Here is a 21,194-nt window from a genome sequence, read left to right as displayed (position 1 = left end):
TTTCAATAAAATTTAATCTTTGACCAATCACATCACATTAGTGCACAGATTAGTGCACCATTATGCTTGCAACTATATTTTTCCTTCACATAATTGTCATTTTGAAAAGAAAAATTATACTAATCATCCTTACACCACACATAATTTTTTTTTTCTCTTACCAAATGTATGATATATAGATAACGAGCAAAAGAACTAAATTAATTTAGTAAGAATAAAGTAAATAAATAAATAAAACATATGTAACGTGTGATGTAGGGTGATATATAGCAAAACCCATACGAAAAATCTGTAAAAGTAGATGGACCATCACTCTATGTATACACTCAGATCATAATACTAATATTTAGTATATGACATGATTGAGCGAATTGCATTGGCAATTCTAATATTCAGACAACAATTTGCACTTATAGTCAAAATTATTACGTAAAAATCTATTAAATATGATTTTTTTTTTTTAATAAGAATGTCCCCAATTATGATGCGAGAATAAGAAACGTTCATAAAAATGGTGTTGAGCATTTTTTTTCTTTTTTAAGAAAAAAGGTGTTGAAGGCTACTAAGAATACAAGATTGTTATTCTATTTGTAATATTTCTTTGGCAACAAGTAAAGTTCATTTGAAAAAAAAAAATGGAAAGTTGTCCAAGATTAAGGGATGCATTTGATAGTCATTTACAATCAAGGCCTAAATTAAACTAGTTTTGGGGAGGGTAGATTTGAATTGGGAATTATTATTGGCAATGATCAAGGCATACCCTTTTTATTCTGATAATAAAGGCTGCAACACATGTAAGTTTTTCTGTAAAATATGCATAAGATTCATAACAAATATAATTAAAATCTGTTCTTAATAATATTATGAATAAATGAACAACCACTACAACCCAATATACCAATGAATCATATTTATAGATAAATTAACCAAATGAGTCATCCTCCTTCATGAACACTAGTATGGAATTGCAATTATCTCACTAAAACATATTAGATTTAATTAGGTGATAACTTTGATAAAACCTAAAAAGATGGTCAAGTCCAGTTTCCCACCTAAAAAACAAAGGGTAAACAGAAGTCCACGCTGGATGCAATTAGCAAAACCTAGGCTATCCAATATTCATCATTTGGGCAGAGGGTCATTACCCAATGAGAAATGATACCATCCCTATTTCATCCTCCCCCAACATCCCATCACATGATACTGAAAGATTGAAGAGTGTTTGTTATATTCCACTTATAGGCAAATCATTTGATGCCACATCTTGAGAAGATGATAAAATGATGATGAATAAAATTTCTCACCTGAATACTCACCATACCTAAACAGGATCATGAGAAGAGTGGCTTGGAAGTGATCGCCCTCAAGAATGCAATGCACGTAAGCCAAACTTGACAATGGGAAGGGATGGAAGGCAAATCACAAAGGGAATAAATTACTATTTCTCAATCAGATAAACAATGTTTTAGATGCAGGACTGGCGCAATACATGCTTCTCTTTTAGACCATGAAAAATCCCCAACTCCACAAAGTACTGAATCTCTACAGACTACCATTTCCAACTCAATAATCCTAATCACCAACTCACTTCTTGGACATTATCTTTCAATACACTTCAAAAAGGTTGGTTTCCGGAATTCAGTGTCCTGATTTACCTCCTTGCAAATCAGATTGCTGCATCAAAAAAAAAAAAAAAAAACAAACAAAAAAGGGGAAAAAACTTACTTTTGTACTGTACATAACGTGAGAAAACAATTCAGTCGGTAGGAGTTATTTGAGTATCATCATTGATCCCATCAGATTCTTCCCTCTGCAGGCTCTTTTGCTTGCACCAACATAAATAGTGAGGAATTGGCCCATCCTCCTCAATAACCCAGGTGTGCTCTGCAACAGCCTCCAATGTCAATCTCATGTTTGGTTCTGCAAAATAAAATGTTTTAAGCTCAATTGCAGAGGCCCCAAGAGCACACCAGACCATGCACATAGACACTGACACACATGAGAAAACAACGAATATATAGGAAATCGTATGATGAAATCCAGGAACCATTGAAGCATCATGGTTGGGAGAAAAAACAAATTGTTGGTGAGGACACTAACCTTTGCAAAGAAGTCCTTCCAGCAAGTTCTTCAGCCGGGGATTCATGTCATCAGGGAGAACCAAAGGGCTATTAACAATCTGGAGAAGTAAAGACCCTTAGACAATTCTACTGAACATAAGGCCTAGGGAGCAGAAACCAGAGAAAGTAACAAGATATATAGATGCAGATTTGAGCACCTTCTCATAAGTATCCTGCAGTGTCTCCCCAAGAAATGGATAATGTCCCAGAATCATACAGTACAAAGTTACTCCCACAGCCCACGTGTCTGCGGCTTTGCCATGATAGGTTAGACCTGTTAATCGTGGGGGAAAAAAACGAAAGACATGGTAAATACATCCCGTCCATTAACTCCAGTGTCACTTAAAAGTGTATTTCTAGCTTGAGAGAACCCTAACCAAGACAGCACTCAGGGGCAGTGAAAACAGGAGTCCCAGGGGACCGACGAAGCTCATCATTTTCATCCTATAAATGAAATCAACACGAAAAGGAGATGAGAAATATTGTTAGTTCTTTATGTAACCAACATAGTATACCACCAGAAATGATGTGGTTTGGACTATAATGCAGCTGCTTCTGTTGCTAAAAGCATCTCAAATGCTAATTTTTTTTAGATCACAAAATAAAACTATTACTCAATAAAGAGCAATAACAGAGACTCTGCGCCCAAAAGGAGCTAAATATGAAAGACTATGACCAAATTTATAAATACAGCAAGACAACACTGTTCCCACAACATCATTTTAAGCACAAGTTTTAGAAGCAATTTTATAATGAGTTAATGAGTAATAGGTCAAGTACATAGGAAGTATACGAAAGCGAACAACTTTTTAGCAAAAGTCAAACACTTTATATCTTGACGTGGACAAGCCATCTTCAACATCAACCCAAAAGAACAGCATAAGCAAGCACTGTCAAATACTTACAATAAATTGAACACAATTGGGCTCAAATCAATCCAACCAAAGCTTAAATCCCAATAAATTGGGCTCCACTGAGCTGAGATTCATCTTTAATAATCAAGTTATATTCTTATGAATTCTATCCAAATCTTATCACATTTCAACTTAATATTTTCCACTTTAGTTGGATCAAGTCTCTCTTTTTTACATAAATGCAGACAGTCTTCACAGTAGAAAGCAAACCATCTCAACTAACTGTCCCTCATATGTCCCTCAACTAACTTTCCTTGTCCTATCTTTGCTCATGTAACCATTTCTCCAATATAAACCCCAAAGGGTTGGCTCAAGTGATAAAGGCCTTGGGCTTGGGCGTATGCTCCCCTCAGGTCTAAGGCTCAAATCCCCTTGGGTGCAAACAATCTCTAAGGGCCATCGGACTGGGGAATCTTCCTCTTGAATTACCCGAAGTGCACTTGCAGAAAAATCTTTGTCAAGGGCCTGTGCACCCCTGGTATTAGTCGGAATGCTGTTCCTGAACACCCGATGCCAATAAAATAAAATAAAAAAACCATTTCTCCGACATAACATCCATCTCTAAGCTACTTCCATGAAATTGAGACTTCACCCAAAATATTTGTTTGGCAAAATCATGACACACAGCAGTTGAGAACCCGCAGTCCTTGGTGGCTACAGTCACATTCCATTACCTTAAATTGATTTCTACTGCAGCAATTACCATATTTGGAACTGTAGCAACTGATCGAAGCTGTCTCTCTCAGCTAAGCCTCTTCTTTTAAAAGAAAAATAATCTCTTCTGGCTGCCACCACCCCCACTTCTCTTTGCAATTCATTTTGATGAAAGTTGGCTGCTTAAGCTTGACCTTGTAACATTCTGAAGTATAGTCACTAATGAGTTAGTTTATATTTCCAGTTGTGGTTTTAACCCGCAGAGCATGCCTACAAGTTCAGGCTGCTGATTCCTCTTACTGAACTGAGATCAAATTACAAGTAACCAGCACAGCTTGAACATCCAGCCCCATGACTCCTACTTGCAACAAGTTTCCTTCCCTAAGTTGTAGTCCTCAGTTAACTCTATATCCAATAACCCACCCCAGTCTGTGAAATTTTCTATATTTTATTGATACATCAATATCCCCTTTCCACGACAGTAAATTTTGCTTTCGGAATTCATTCTAGTCTGGCGAGTGAACAGAATCTTTTCTCTTGTTAGGAAATATGAGTTTTATTAATGATCAATGGAAGAAGACATGGTTGAACTACAAGGGGGGGATGCAACAAATAAACCCAGTGCAAGAAAGATTAAAAAAATAATAATGATAAAAAAAATAAATAAATAAAAAATAAAGGAAATCCTAAGAAGTAAAGCTAGCGGTGCATAGGTTAGTAGACATCCAATAGTAAAGCATAATAAGAAAGAAAGCTATGGTGTCTTCAAAACTATGGTCATTTCTTTCCTCCAGATACACTGCATCAAGGAAGCCGGATCATCTTCCACAAGGTCTCACAATGCTGACTTTCAAACCACCCCCTCCAACATGCTAAAAGATCTACCACATAAGAACAGCATACCAAACAGTGTTGGCTACATCACAGTGCAGTAGAAGATGATCCATTGATTCTCCATCCCTCTCACACATGCAACACCATTCTACTACCATGACATGACACTTTCTAAAGTTATCTAAAGTAAGGATGTGATACCCCATACCAAATGATGAGTATAAGCGGTGTATGGATCCCACATTGTATGGGATGGAGAAGTTTTTGCTCTTTATAATGATTCCAATTGGATTCCAATTGTACTATTGACTAACCCTTTTGGAGTAGGGGCCTAGATACTGGTTAGACCTCCCATGGGGAATTACAAATGGTATCAAAGTCAATCTTCGCCAGAAATGTGGGACTTAAGCATTGTCACCTACAATAGAATGGCCCAACGAGAAAATCGAGAATTTAATGAGGGGAGATTGTGATACCCCATATTGAGTGATGAATATAGGTGGTGTTTGGGTTCCCACATTGTTTGGAAGGGAAAAGTTTCAACTCCTTAAAATTATTAACTAGTTCTTTTAGAGTATGGGCCCAAACATGGCTTGGGCTTCCCTTGGGGAGTTCCAAAAGACCTTCCACACTCAGCCATTCATGTAAAGAAGGCAGCACTTGTTAGGGCCTTGCTCCTCCAAATGGTCCTCCATGGAAATAAAATGTTGTCATGAGGTACTGAAGGATTAAAATGAAAGGGTGTTCACTTGAAACACCTCTCTCTTCAATCTTCTCCACCACATCTTGTCTTCACCACCTAGTTGTAGTCGAAGATAATAAAGCCCAGTCATTTATTGGAAGCTCCGTTTGAGGCAAAGTCAATTTGCGAAGGTATGTAGAAAAAGCTAGGTGTCATTTGGCAAGATGCACTTCACTTGTAATCTGTTATATTGTCTTCTTGCTTTTATAAGTAATATCACATTTGCTATGGTATCATGGAAAATAAATATAAGGCATCTAAATTGATCTTATCCGTCAGTAATAGAAAGAAATCTTTGATAATTCTAGAAATATTGCAGACATCAAAAGCTAAACTATATCCACGTGTTTATTGTAAAGAAGTAACAATGTGTGTGTAATGGAGGAAAGAATCATCACTAATTTCTAATGGAGTAACTATTCTTTGGCTAATACTTTCGTCCATTTTCTCACAAATGAGCACAAATAGTTTACCTAAAGTTCATAAAGAATAATATTCCTGACACCATATACCTTAGAATGCATTTGTCAGCATAAAAGATGTATGACTACAAAAGAAGAGCCGGGAACACACGGATCATGTGTAAACTCGACATGGAAAAGGCATATGACCCTGTTAACTGGGATTTCCTTCTTCACTTGCTCAAGAGGTGTGGATTTGGGGAGCGATGGAAGGCGTGGATCCATTGGTGCATATCTATGGCAAAGTTCTCCGTGTTGATAAATGGAGTTGCAGTGGGTTTTTTTCAGAGTTCACATGGTTTGCGATAAGGGGACCCGTTATCACCCTTATTGTTCGTTATAGTTATGGAGACTCTAAGTAGGATGCTCTCGGCTATGGTTGAAAATAGCTTCCTAGACGGATACTCGATCGAAACCCTGGATAGGGGTATTATTAATATTTCTCATTTACTGTCTGCAGATTATACACTTATTATGTGTGAAGTCGAGCAAAATCAGATGCAAGTTCTAAAGGCCATCCTCTTTTGCTTTGAGGCAATTTCTGGTTTGAATGTAAATTTGGAAAAATCAGAATTAATGCCAACTGGGGAATAACCTTCACCAATTGGCTAGAACGATCGGGTGCAAGATAACCTCATTTCCTATGACTTACCTAGGACTTCCTTTAGGGAGTGCCTCAAGGGCGCCTTCGGTCTAGGATACAGTGATTGAAAAAATAGAGCGGAGATTGGTGGGATGGAAGAGAATGTACTTGTCAAAAGGTGGAAGGATTACATTGATAAAGAGTACACTTTCTAACCCACCTACTTATTTTTTATCTCTCTTCCCAATACCAACAAGTGTGGCCTGTATTGAGAAGCTCTAGCATGATTTCTTGTGGGAGGGTTTGGGGGAGGAGTTCAAGTTTCACATAGTTAAGTGGGAGTAGGTTTGTCATCCTATCTCTGGGGAGGTTCAGGTGTTAAAAATCTAAGGGTGTTCAATCAATCATTACCAGGCAAATGGCTGTGGAGATTTTCCAAGGAACCAAACTCTCTATGAAAATTGGTGATTGAGAAGAAATATGGTGGTTTATGGAGTGGGGTTGTGGAAACACATAAGAAGAGGATGGGGGTGTTTAACCGTCATGTCAAGCTCCGTTTGGGTGCGAGATCTAAGATCAAATTCTAGAGAGATGTTTGGTGCGGCAACAGGACTTTAAAAGATTTGTATCCTTCTCTTTTCCAGATGGCAAGCGCCAAGAATGTCTCAGTGGCAGAAGTTATGGAGATATCAGGGGGACAGATTCTTTGGAATATTAATTTTAGTAGGGAGGCATAGGATTGGGAATTAAGCAGCTTTGCAGATTTCTACAGCCTCATATATTTCATAAGACCAAACATGCAGCAAGAGGATGTTATGTGGTAGACTCTAGCAAGCAAAGATACTTTTTCTATTTGTTCATTCTTTAAGGCCCTTACTCAAGAGCCCAATACTCAATGTCCTTGGAGAAAGATCTAGAGACACAAGGCACCCCCCAAAGTTTCTTTCTTTGTATGGATTGCCTCCTTGGGTAAGATACTTACCATTGACAACTTGAGGAAAAGAATGATCATTATTGCAGACTGGTGTTGCATGTGCAAAGGAGAGGAAGAGTCGGTAGATCATCTCCTCTTGCATTGTGATACAGCAAGAGTTCTCTGGAATAAGGTATTTGCTCGACTGGATATGGCTTGGGTTATGCCAAAAAATATGGAGGCAACTTTGGCCAGTTGGTCAAACATAAGAGGCAGACAATCAATTAAAACTATTTGGAAGATGATCCCTCTATGCATTATGTGATTCTTGTGGCAGGAGCGCAATGAGCAGACTTTCAAAAACCAGGAAAGATCATTGGAGGAGCTTAAAGTTTTATTTTTTATAACTCTTTGTAGTTGGGTTATTGCTGTGGATTTTAATGGCATGGTCTTTCATGATTTTCTTGCCTCTAATATGCCTACCTAGTTAGAGCAATTCAAAGTTGTATTACTGGCTTTGCCATTTTTTGATCAATATAATTTGTTTATTTATCAAAAAGTGAGGTTTGGGGAGGGATGAATACACTTTTTGTATTCTACCATCATGCACATCATCAATAAATCAATATCACAAGATAATTCATGCCAAATCGTTAAGTAATCTGAATGAGTCTAAAGGTGAAGCAGTTTCATTACCTCAAACACCTGGCTGACACTGAAATCACCTATCTTAACTGTACCATTGTGAGTAACTAGCAAATTGTCAGGTTTAATATCGCCATGCACAATATTCTGCATTTTAAAAGGGAAAATAATCAGATTAATCATGACACCAAAGCCAATCAATTTCACTGAGGAAAGAAAAATTGTGTACGAAAATCATATAACTTGTCTTGAATGCTCCAATTCCCCTTTCCTTTTTTCTTCTTTAAGCTCCCCAATTTCTCATTTTTGCTCAAGTATTCCACAGTTCAAATATTGTCATGTATTCAATGCACATAACTATCATCAAAGTGTCGAGATGTACATTTCTGCCAAAATATTGAAGTAAACAGCGATTTTACCAAATTCATTTGTTAATATGTAAACTAATCACCCAAAGAGAATTGAGGAAGTCCCATAATGATTTAGAAAAGCAGAAAGAATGTTCTCACGATTTCAGAGGGGAATTATAAGATGGGAAAATCTACAGAAATAACAATGGATGATAGGAACAACTTGCTCTGGGCCACTACAAAAGATAATCATGTATCGTCATAAAACAATAATATCAGATCTTAGGAAAACTGGAAGATTCGGCCAGACATTTATTTTGGAAATAAATAATATTAGTCCAAGCAATCACTTGACTCAGGCATAGGACATTGTCAAATGGATGATATGATGCGATGAGGAAACCAAAGCCCAAGTGTATAAGATTATCAAATCGAACCAACTAATTAGCACAGTAGACATATCATCCAACTCTCAAAATCAAGCTAAATAATAGACTTTCAAGATCATACATGAGCATGGAGGTACATAAGCCCTGAAACTACATCCCGCAAGTACTTTCTTGCTGTGATCTCTCCTAAGCCACCTGGTGGACCTGAACCCTCGCAAACCCATTTGCCTTCCACAAACTCAAGAACTGAAAAAAAAAACAAAAAACAAAACTCTTACGATCAAGCAAAATGCTAACCAAGTTCTTCAAATGTTCATATTTTCATGAAAAGTAAATATCACAAAATAGAGAACATTCATTTTTCAAGTGAAAATAGGGAAATAAAAAAACAAGTCGCAAATGCATACCCATATAAAAATGATCTGTGCTTGGGTCATCAATCACCTCAATGAGATTGACTATATTAGGATGATCTAACATTTTCATGATAAGAACCTGCAAGGAAAAATATGTCGGGTATTCTCTAATAATTCCAACGCTTACAAGAAAAATCAGATCAATTTATGTAATCAGTCACTCGTTGACCTGACGAAAAAATCTTTTTCTATAGAAAATAGAAAACCAAATATAACAGGGCATTATGATCTTGCAACATGGCTTGTTAAAATTTGTTTGTTCAATAAAAATAACTCACAACGCCTGAGATGCTATAACTAGAAATAGCATCAAGAACCTTAGGCAGTCTAAGGTAAAGAAATCTAATAAGTATGTCCTGCACAACCTCAAGACATGAACAATTAGATCGATGTGAAAGTTGGATGAAACTAGAGAATCAATCAAGATGACAGCAAAACTACTCAAAATCCTGATCCAGAATAGGATAAATCACAAAATTAAAGAAAGTGAGCAGATACCTCACGAAGCACATCAGTCATGGCAGTCTCTGAGGGTGCAACTCGTAGCTTTAATAAATGAGACTTGTGAAATGCCTGTCATTCAAAAATTATGCTAACAAAATTTAAAGGTGAAACCTCTTTTTGATAAGCAAGAATAAAGTTTTATTGATTAAAAAAAGGCATAGCCCAAGTACAAAGGAAGTATACACAGATTAAACCTCGTTTTACTTTAAATAAAGAAAAGTAATTTTATAAAAAGCACTCATCTGGTATTACTCCAAACTGTTTTAAATACTTTTCCAAATGGGGTAAATACAGAGATATGAGGACAGATGGACTAGCCCAAATAAATCAAAATAGCCAGAATATTCACAGAATGCCGCCTTTTACAACAATAAGATGTACATTACTAAATTGAGACAAAAGAAGACTATGGAGAAGAAACTTATTCAAGCAAGAAAAAAAAGACCTTAATTGCATAATGCTTCCCATCCACGCTGCTCCGATATAAAACCTGTTGCACATGACAGGAAAATGCCAAGGAAACAACAGGAAATGCTAAGAAGAAACTTCTTGAGAGAGGTAAAGCAATGCAATCGAAATTATGCTCACCACTTTCCCATAGCTACCAGCACCAATTTTATACTCACGAATATACTCATTGACCATCTTATTGCCATTTTCATCCTGAAAATGCACTAAAAACTTTTAAAAATAAATTTGATAAGAGCGGAAAGTGCCAAAGTGAGGAACAGCTATTTCTGCATGAAAAACCAAATAGAACGCAAGCATGAATATGCCCACACATATATCCATAAGCTAACACTGGTATAGTTGCTAAAAGTAATAGGATAAGGCTTGCATCATGCAAATTAGACTTAAATATATACCTCCGTGCGGACAATCTTTTGAGTTTCCTTGACAGGATTTTGCCTGCAAATCATTCCATTCTGTTCCCTGAACCTTAAAATCTCTTCAGAACGATTGGCACGACTGTGCAACACAGCATCATCTTCACGAGTGGTATCTGTAACATCACCATTGTATGAACACTCATCATCATCTTCAACATCTTCATCCAACAACAACTCCAAGGAATGGTGATTATTAAAGCCAGAAGTTGGCCTCAGTTCTCGTTTAGGCCTTCTGCTAAAACCAAAGCCAAAGCAACCGCAGCAGCCTATCATTCTCGCAATAATCTTATTCTTACTTAACATGAGAAACTCGAACCCTGAAGTAGTTATTTTAATTATCAGAAACTGAAGGAATCTATCCCAACACCTGTATAAAAAGGCACACCCAAAAAATAACAAAATCTCATATTCCAGGACTCAATTGCAACTAAACCTCCAGCTAAATTTTTAGTATCTTGAATTGTTTTCCCGGCAGAAATATACATCGCGCCCCTTAGAAGAAAGACTGCAAACCTGTTTACAGGAGGAGGAGAGGGCTCCAAGCCCAAATCTGCTTTGCTATCCTAACGGATGCCATTCAGCCAAATGAAAAAAACGGCTCATATTGGTGAACCCGTTACGATTCAGAGCCAGCATCTCGGCATCTTCAATTTATAACAACAAATGCAGGCTCAAACCACACCCTCCTCCACCAACAGTACGTTGACCTTTTCCATTTAGAAAAGGAAAATAGAATTAAGAAATCCAAACCAGAATTAAAATGGTAATAAAGATAATAATAATAACACATCAACCCAAATACTAAATAAGGGACAAAACTTGCATAAGACTTTCAGAACCAATAGGCACTGCACACAATGATCAATCAATTCAAAATAAATGTAACGGAACATTATCATGATTCAAAATCCTACCTGCTCTTCGGAAAAAGTGTTTTCGATGACCCTATTAAAGCCTTCAAAGCCAAGTTTTCTACCAAAACAACGATTTTGGGAACAAAATTCAAAACTCCAGTTAAAGAAATCCTCCCCCAAAACTCGTCGAAGCCAAAATTGCAACTTTCAGGATCAGTATTCGAAACCCTAGACTGAACTCAAATCTATAAATCAATAATAGACCATATAACTGATAGTAGTAAGAACGATATTTTTTAAGGAAAAAAAAAAACTAGATTGGATCAGAAAGCAAGGGAAAAGGGATCCAAACCCTAGTTGAGATACGGCTAGAATTCAGAGGCGGGTGATCGGGAAGGATTGGAGGTTTAGGGGGAAGATTTAAAATTTTCGAAGGGAGTTATTGGAGAATTAGGAATGTAACCGGAGATTTGAGAAGGCAAGCTCCTAGGGCACAAGAATAGCAAAACTTGAGGCTCGTCCAAGGAACCAGGCCCAGCGGTGGGTCCGCCGGTCCGGTCCCATATAACTACTTGCATTAAAGTATATGCAAAACACCTGTCAAGAAGGTTCATCCAATGGCTAGCTTTTTGCCAACTCACTACTCACCGGTATGAATTTTATAGAAATTTTACAAACTATTTCATGACCAATAAAATCTAAATTTCTTTATTTAATAATTAAAAATTATTTAAATATATTTTTAAAATATTAAAAATAATAAAAGGTGAATTTGAGCAGCCTAGTGATAACGGCATAATAGCACAGCTCACATATTTCTGATTTAATTTTTTTTTAGGAATAGTGATAAGGTTATTTTTCCATTCAAACAATTCATTTTTTCAAATATTTGATTTTTATATCCTTAGTCGTTAAGAAAAAATTAAAAAAATATATAATTTTATTAATAATTACTTTTTATAAATAAAATTAAAAATTAAATTAAAAAAGAGTAGCGAATAGATAATAAAAATGTAATAATCCTATCATTTTCATTTTAATTTTTACCCCAAAAGCTGGTTTATATAAAATTCTGATAAATATTTTAATCATAAAAGCAAATTTATAAAATAACATTATATAATATAAAATATTAGATTATAAAATAAAATTATTTTTGTTATAAAATAAGTCTAATATAATATATAAAAAAATTATAATTTTTTTTATAAAATATTTTTATAACTGTAACATAAAAATATAAAAAAAAAATTTTTAACACATCGAGTCAGTAACTCAATTGTTAATTTTAATTTTATAGAATTTATTTGCAGATATATAACTTTTAAAAAACATATTAATTTTTTTATTTTATTTTTATAAATAGTAAGTGATGTCTCATACACTAAACTTATGCAAAGCAGATCTTTGTAAAACTCATTTAAATTGCCCCTACTAAAAATCCTTAATTTGTTTCTAAATCTATTTCTCATAATATCATAGAACAAATAATTATTTTTAAAAAAATATTTGTAAACCCGGGCTAGTTTGGGTATTAGCATATTCTAAGAATACTCCAATACTATTTATTATTTTATCATTACTTTTCACTTACTTTTCATTATTTTTTATTATTATTCAATACTATTCAATATTTTATCATTACTTTTCTACTATTATTCATAAAATATATAAGACCACCTCATTACCCAAATATAAGTTTAAGTGTCGTTTATATAATAAATTAAGATGATATGAGATGAGTTGAGATAAAAGTTGAAAGTTAAATAAAATATTATCAGAATATTATTTTTTAATATTATTATTCTTTTGAGAATTTGACAAAATTATAAGATAAAAATAAATGAGACGAAATATTTTTAATATCCAAACGGGGCCTTAAAAGCACTCATAACACATGGAGTGTTCGAATATATTTTTTGTGTTATTTTCTCGAGATTCTCGAGGTGCTCCACATCTACCTCTATAGACCACAAACCTTGGCAAGTATAAGGTTTGGCAAGTGGGATGTAACACAAAATTCTTATCTCATCATTATAACTTTTTTAAATTTCAATTTAACTTTTTTAAATCTGAAAATAATAATCATATTAAAAAATAATATTTTAAACTTTTATCTAAAATAAAAAAATTCTCATCTCATTATCCAAACTTTCCCTAATAAGTATATGCAAAAAATGTGTTATCAGTTTGGATGTTTAGAGTAGTTCAAATCATCTATAAATAATAATAAAATAATTTATAAATAGTAATAAAATAATTTATAAATAGTAATAAAATCCTTTTCTTGGACTTGGAGTAGGTGAATTAAATCCTTCTTTGTTAGTTCTGTAGAAATATTCTTTTTCTTGGACTTGGAGGATTGAACAGACTTCTGAGAAGAGGAAATAGTTGCTTTCTTCTTTGAAGTGGTCGAACTGGTGGGTGCCTGGATTAATGGATATTCAGGCGCTGATCGGTCAATAGCAGGGAAATCTTCAGAGTTTTTCAGATTAAGGGCGGTCTGACCAAACTCTTTAGAAATAGTATTGATCATGTTTGCCATGTGAGGAAATCTATCCCACCATTTAACAAAGGCAAACCTGTGTAGAATATCACCATTTTTCTCGTAGGACCTTAGGATCCATGGAGGTTTGAATCTTTTACTGAAATGAATGCAGTATGGAAATTTAGACTCATATGCATCCAACTTTGAAGAGATTGCTTGAATAAAGGATTTGTAGGCCCGTTGGAGTTCCTCTGGGAAAATGTCGGGAATGAGTCCAAATTGGTGCCACCATTTATTGAACCACAGTGGAATTTTTCCTCTGAAATTCTTATCAAAGTTGAAAAACCACGAATGTGACATATCTGGTGTCTGGAAAAGCATGAACCTGAACCAGGCATCAATGTAGTCATAATAATTGTAAGTAATTTCTGAATCACGGAGTTTCTTGGAAGTAGAGGGGTGTGTACCCCAATCTTCTTCAGTAATGAATCTGAGAATGTAAGCACTATGATAAATCAGTTTGGAATCATCTGTTTTATCATAAATGGGTTTAATGGTTAAGGAATCAGTGTGGATCAGAATACTGGAATAAAACTGGAGATTTTTGGCTGGATTCTCCGGGATCTAATGGAAATTGGGGGGAAAATAGCGGGTAGCTATCTTATAGGGATCTGTGTCTATGGATCGATTGGATTCAATGTAGAATAGGTTCCAAGAATACATTTTTTTTATGTATTGGGTTTTTGAAGCAGGGAGGAATAATTGAGTAGGCCTTGCTGTTGCTGAAGCAATAGGTTTGACATATGGATCATATGGAGTTGAAACAGTTGAAGCAAAAGAAGCAGGTTGATATATACTACCCAAGGTAGTAAATTGGTTGGCAATTTCCACAGGAGGTGCCGGTTTGGTTGAAACAGGTGGTGGTGGGGCGGGGACAATTTGTTTTCCTTTATCTCGTTTTTTGCTCATGGTTGCTGCAAGAATTCACGAGTAAGGAAATCAGGAATAGAATTATCAGAACCTTTAATATACTCAATATCAAAGTCAAAAACACTTAAAATAGCTTGTCATCTGGCGAAAATATGTTTAGATGCAATGTTTTGAACATCCTGTTCTAATACATATTTAGCACTCATGCAGTCAATGCGTAGCAGAAATTTTTTGTTTAATAAATCACTTTGAAATTTTGATATGCATAATACTATAGCAAGTATTTCTTTTTTAATAGTTCTATAATTATGCTGTGCAGGGTTCCAGACTCCAGAATGGAAACGAACAATCTGTTCAGAAGAATCTGGTTAAACTTTTTGTTTCAGAATGCCACCATAACCAATGTCTGAGGCATCTGTTTCTACTATTTTGAATGAATCAGGAGTAGGAATACCAAACATTGCTACCTCTTGTTGGAGTAACAATGGCGTCTGGTATTTTATTACTATTTATAAATTTTAGTAATTTATTTATAAATAGTAATAAAGTAGTCTAAGATGTGTTCTCGATTAGATGAAATGATAATTTTATGAATAATAATAAAATAATTTGTAAATAATAGTAAAATAGTTTGAGTTAAGATATTTTATTAGATTTTGAAAAATGAAAGATATACAAATATAATTATAAAGTTAAAATATTATTAAAATATAATTTGTTAATTTTATTTTTATTTTAAAATTTGAAAAAAGTGGCATTGGTTTTTAATGTTTTGTTTAGAAGATTTGTAGAGTTGCAATGATTAAATTAAAAAGTTGAAAAATTAAATTAAAAATTGTTTATGTATAAATAATATTTGAAAATGAAATTATGAAATAATAAAATGGTCTTAATTTCCAAACAAGCCCTAAATGTTTTGTGGGAGCGACAAAACAAGATGGTAAGATAATACGGTGAGATGACTTCAATTGAGAATTGTTTGGATGCTTGGATAGAAAATTAATACTATGCTCTAAGGTTTTGCTCTTCATTTTGAATCTTCATATATTTAATGTTTTTTTTTTTACTTATAGATTAAAGAAATGACTATTAATGTATTGATATATTTTTTAAAATATTAAAATATGTTTAAAAAATATGAAAAAGAAAAATCAAAAAATTAAAAAGTACAATTTATATTAAGAAACACTCCCAACGGTCACAGCTATGCAGTACAGTAGCAACATCCATTTGGATCAGATGTAAGCCTTTATTTATTTTTTGATACATTTGAGGAGAGGGTTTCGAACTCCAGGCCTTCATTTTGGAGGCTAGAGTTATGTCAACAGCCCACAAGCCTAGGCCTGTGCATATGATCCAAGAACCCGTATGATCCGAGTGTCTCGAACCGACCCGACCCGGCATTTGACGGGTCACTAATGATCGGGTCACCAATCCGATAAAAACAACGGGTTTAAATTTTAGTGTTAAACCGACCGAGTATAAATTCTTCTTCCTTGTCATTTCTCTCAAACCCTAACCTCCAAGTACCATGCGGGCGGCGATGTCATTCTGCATCTTGAAAATACTGAATTCATTTAAAACCTATGAGGGTAGAGAAATAGTAGAACGAGTAGGGGATAAACTCTGTAAGACGAAAAGAAAGAGGAAGCATTAGGGGACGGCTTTAATGGAGGCTTTGAAGGTGAGCTCGCAGCCTTTCGGACACCTCTTTCGCTTCACATCTTCTACTGCTTCTGCTGCCACATGCTCCAAAATTGGATTTCTCAAGTGCTCCTCTTCTGCATCTTCTGCTGCCATCGCAACCGCTACCTCTAGCCTTAACTGGCGATCATCCCCTTCAGAGAACAAATAAAACCAGGTAAAAAAAATCATATGGAAAAACCAACTCCATTTCTATAGAGCTGCAACCCAAAAGCCTTTGATGGAGAAAAATATGGAGCAGACTTCCATCATGATCAAGCTCGATGGTGTCTAGTGATTTTGCTTGTTTTCTGGGTTTTCATTTGTTATAGATCTTGTTGTTGGGGGATTTTTTATAGATCTTGTTGTTTGGGGATTAATTTGTTGGGGGATTTTTGCTTTCAATAAATCTGAAGTCGATAACTCGTCACTGGATACATTTTTTCTTGGTTGTCCTGATCTGTGCAGTAGTCACCTCTGTATTTGGTTGATGAGGGTTTTAAAGAAATAACAGAATTTATTGGCCGAATGATCTAAAAATGTATAAGCTTAATCTATGATGCAACTTGCTTTTCTTGGTTGGATTCGGAATTTTCATCTATAGAAAATGGGTACAAACAAGGTCTACCGATGAAGAAGAAGGACCAATATTTTCATTTTTTTTTTTGAAATAATAAGTGAACACCAAGTCGGGTCATACGGGTTCGACCCGATTATGTTTTTGACGGGTTGGTTTGGATCGGGTTGGCGCCTTGAATTGTGGAATTCGGGTCGGGTCGAGCACAAACCCGATATTTTCAGTGCGGGTTGCAGCCCTTTGGCTGATGCAAGCCTTTATTTCTTGTCTCTCCGAGCGACCAATAATGGCTTTTGGCATTCCCCCTTCCCTAAAAGTTTAGCAACTTCAAACTCTTAGATAATAATTTTATCACACGTGTAAATAATATATGTAATTACCTTACTCAATAATTCTAAAGTCGGAATATTAAAAATTTTTATTAAGCCTAAATTATAATTAATAGACCATATTGGATTAGCTCATGAGGGATAAATTATTGAGATTGATTATGAGTCTTAATTAGGTCCAATAACTAGATTAAATTTTATTTATTATATATTGAACAATTTAGACTCCTTTTAGAATTTAAATATCATCCATTGGAAGTTTATTTAAATTTAAAATTATCATTGATTGAAGTCTTCTACACAGTCTTAGTCACTGCCAATCATATATTGAATGAACTACTAGATTATATTTTTAAATTCAAACTCTCTTCTTGAATGATTGCGATTGAGTCCAACTCAAACTTATTGGCTCCATCTCCCAAATCTCTTCATAAATATCTTCCTTTCCATCTGTTATTAGAAAAACCATAAACCTCCATAAGTGTAGTAGTTGAACCCAAGATACCCAGTCCAACACTGTGTGCGGCCCACATTCACCAAGCCAATAGCCAACTACCTCATTCCTCTCACAATATCCCTCACATTTTCTCTCTCATTCTAGTTCAAATGATCAATTTTATGTCGAAAATATTGGATTAATGCTGTAAGGTAAGTAGCTTAATCATAAATTAGAATTAGTATACGTTAGTTCTTTGAAAGTCAATGTTTATGTACCACACATGTCATTTTGCAAGTATTCATCATGCTTTATTGTGCATAATATAGTTATGTATATATCATACATCTCACGTTGCATAAGACACGTAAACTTATATAAGATCAAATGTAAGATAAGCTTAGAATAGTTAATCAAACAACAATTTAGATACTTGGTATCAATGCGAATTATGGATGGATGTGCAAGCCATGGAGCTAACTGTGGTCCACCATAATACTATTAACGGCTCCCCTTGGGCCGGTGTACAACCTTGCACATAAGATTAAGTATGTAGGCTAGTATAATAAATTAGATAAGACAAGATAAGTCATAAATGTTATAAGCATATATTGAATGATCATGTTTTAAGTTCTCAGCATGAAATATCTTAGAAAAAATCTTATATTAACTATGTTTATATTATGATAAGTTTCTTAATGAGTCATTGACTCATTTTAGTTTGTTTTAATGTTTTTAAACCATCCCAAGTCAGAATAATACAAAGGTATAGTTACAAGATGACACTTAGTCCAGATTGGCATGGAGTGGCTTGGATCATGTCAGATATTTTAAGTTATCATTTTTATGGCATAAATTTTGAGAAATTTTAATAAATACTTTCATGAACTCTCATTTATGATTTCAGTAAGTTAAAACAAAATGATTCTATTTATTATAAGAAATCTTTGTACCTAAAGCTTCCTTTAGAAAAAAAAAGAAAATATTTTTAAGTCAAGTTCACTAGTAACACTCCAACTTTTTCGAATTTTTTTAAAAATGACTTTATTATTAACCGTGGGGAGTAGAGGTGTTACAATATATCAATTTTGTAAATGAGTAGTTACCTACAATTTAATTTAGATGAAAACTTGCCTCGTTTGTTACACAGATAAGATGAAATTAAAGTTTGAATATAATATTGTTAAAATTTAATTTTTTAATATTATTTTTGTTTGAGATTTGAAAATGTTAAATTATTTATTGTATTTTGTGTAAGAACTTAAAAATATTATAATAATTAGATGAGATGGGATTAGAGGATTTATAAAAACAAACAAGGCGGAAGTAAAATAGTAAAAGTGTTGTTAATGTAATCAGGTTATTTCATTAAAAATTAATTTCAATTTAGATTTTGTGAAACTACACTATATTTTATATAATTTTGTAAATGGTTCTGCTTGGCTACTGAAAATTCTCAAATGAAAATTTTAAGTTTTAAGATTAAATATTAAAATATTATATTTTAATATTATTATTGTATTGAGATTTGAAAAAGTTAAGAAAAAGTTAAATTGTTTATTATATTTTGTATGGAAATTTGAGAAAGTTATAATGATGAAATGAGAATTTTATGTTTGAGATAAAAATTTCTTTTGGCCAAACACAACCTAAGTGTATGTGTATTATTATTCATAAGATTTAACATTGCATATGGCACAAAAGCAATCGCATAGTATATATTATTAAAACAAAACAAAATCCCAAGCAAATAACAAAAGGATATTGTCATGAGCAATGCAAATAGGATCGTGTAGCACGAGAAAACTCACTTGAGAAGGCTATTTAATCTTTTTTTTTTTATCTTTTTTTTTTTCATACATTTTTTTATACTCTTAAATATTTTTTAAAAATCACAATATTATTAAAAAATATTTCCTTAATCATTAATTAAAAAAAATCAATCGGTAAAATGTCACGGGAGAATATCTTGCTAATACAAGCATTTTTCATACTATATCTTCTAATTTATATTACTTACTTTATCCCTTGATGTGAAATGGGTGTCGTGTTATTTATTAAAAAAATTAAAATTAAAATATAAAAGAGTAAAGGGAATTTAAAATTTTAATTTTAATTTTTTGTGCTTTTTCCGTGCCATTTGATTTTGATTATATATTTTTTAATTTTTTTAAAAAAAAATCACTAACTCATCACATTAAGAGATAAAATGAGGAACGTAGAAACGTATTTTGTTGTAATTTTCATTGCATGACTTTAAAGTTGACTTCAAAGTTTATGTCAGGAAGGTACCTTGCATAGCTTAATGCTCAAGGTTAGAGAAGTACCAGCGCTACTAAAGATCATGTGAGGTACGGGTGGGCTCCGACTCCTGAGGAAAATTTTTTTCCGACTCCGACTCCGATCGGAGGTCGGCATTCCGATCGGAGCCGGAGTCCGAACTCCGACTATATTTGGGCTTTGGCCCAATTCCGACTCCGAAAGCCCAATTCCGACTCCGAAGGCCCAACTACGAAGGTCCATACTTAATACTAGGCCCAACTACCTAAATAACATAAATACAAATGACATTGATTAAACAGTCATACGTTACACAACCAAATAGTAGTAAATTAGTAATTAAACAATAACAAAGTCTTGATTCTTAAACATCGAGAAAGGAAAAAAGTCTTGATTCTTGAAATTTAAACCAGTAGCCACCACCATTCGGTATTCATTCTCATAATGTTTTATCTGCAAAATAATACATATGAAAATATTTTAAAAAAATATAGTATGAAATTATGAATTATGAAATTGTGAATAATTTTTTAAATGATTTAAAAATACTAATCTAGTACCTGAATAGCATCACCCATCCATGTACTTGTAACTCATCCACAATTATCACTCATCTGCAACTATGCTAGGGTTCACGAGTAGGTCTACAAAATCATAAAAATTAGAAGTTGAATAATTAAAACATAATAAATATTTAAATTATCATTTAAAAGCATATAAACTATAAATTTACCTGATTCAAGCCTATAGCTTTCGGGATCAATGATATCTACTCCAAGGGGCATTTCACATAGCCAATTCTGTGTACAAATGAGGGCCTCCACAGTTGAAGCCGATAATGAACTCCGATAAGCATCTAACACACGACCTCCAGTACTAAACGCCGACTCAGAGGCAATCGTAGTGATAGGAATAGCCAACAAATCTCGAGCTATTCGGGAAAGAATAGGAAACTTGGTGGAATGAACCTTCCACCAAGTTAATAACTGAAATGCATCACTAGGTGCCTCGACATCTTCCATCAAATAGCGTTCAACCTCAGATCTACACTGCATAATATTCCTCGATGCACGCCTTTGATGATATCGCTGCACCAATGATGATGAAAGAGATGCAGTAGAAGCAGTGTAATCACCGGAAGATGTCGAACTGGTCGGGTGTGAGGAGCTACGGCTACCACTGGCTGGAGTAGGATGACTATT

The 21,194-nt window shown here is 34.2% G+C and overlaps 1 protein-coding gene and 1 long non-coding RNA gene across 7 annotated transcripts; both read right to left on the bottom strand.

The window, feature by feature from the left end:
- Window positions 1–895: 895 nt before the first annotated feature.
- Window positions 896–11,812, bottom strand: LOC122291845 (serine/threonine-protein kinase GRIK2-like). Of its 6 annotated transcripts, XR_006236779.1 has the most exons (15): window positions 11,330–11,812; window positions 10,929–11,122; window positions 10,392–10,732; window positions 10,114–10,188; window positions 9,971–10,015; window positions 9,520–9,594; window positions 9,013–9,100; window positions 8,727–8,851; window positions 7,918–8,013; window positions 2,498–2,564; window positions 2,279–2,394; window positions 2,101–2,179; window positions 1,726–1,920; window positions 1,305–1,390; window positions 896–1,203 (listed from the first exon to the last, which is right to left on the bottom strand). XR_006236779.1 is itself a non-coding variant. In XM_043099860.1 (14 exons), the coding sequence occupies exons 3-13, from the start codon at window positions 10,716–10,718 to the stop codon at window positions 1,757–1,759; spliced, it is 1,257 nt and encodes a 418-aa protein (XP_042955794.1). In that variant the 5' UTR covers window positions 10,719–10,732; window positions 10,929–11,122; window positions 11,330–11,812; the 3' UTR covers window positions 896–1,390; window positions 1,726–1,756. The 6 variants fall into 6 exon arrangements, 5 of the variants coding, with proteins under 5 accessions (XP_042955794.1, XP_042955793.1, XP_042955792.1 ...); XM_043099860.1 differs by having other exon boundaries at window positions 896–1,390; XM_043099859.1 differs by lacking the exons at window positions 896–1,203; window positions 1,305–1,390 and adding an exon at window positions 1,411–1,646.
- Window positions 11,813–20,360: 8,548 nt separating this feature from the next.
- Window positions 20,361–20,822, bottom strand: LOC122291664. The gene is made up of 3 exons (XR_006236727.1): window positions 20,726–20,822; window positions 20,553–20,636; window positions 20,361–20,445 (listed from the first exon to the last, which is right to left on the bottom strand). It is a non-coding gene; the product is annotated as an uncharacterized LOC122291664 (long non-coding RNA).
- Between the last annotated feature and the right edge of the window lie 372 nt (window positions 20,823–21,194).

This window comes from Carya illinoinensis, chromosome 13 (assembly GCF_018687715.1).
Source record: "Carya illinoinensis cultivar Pawnee chromosome 13, C.illinoinensisPawnee_v1, whole genome shotgun sequence".
Taxonomy (NCBI): domain Eukaryota; kingdom Viridiplantae; phylum Streptophyta; class Magnoliopsida; order Fagales; family Juglandaceae; genus Carya; species Carya illinoinensis.
Note: the sequence above shows the minus strand (reverse complement) of the source record. Positions and strands in the feature narration are given on the sequence as shown.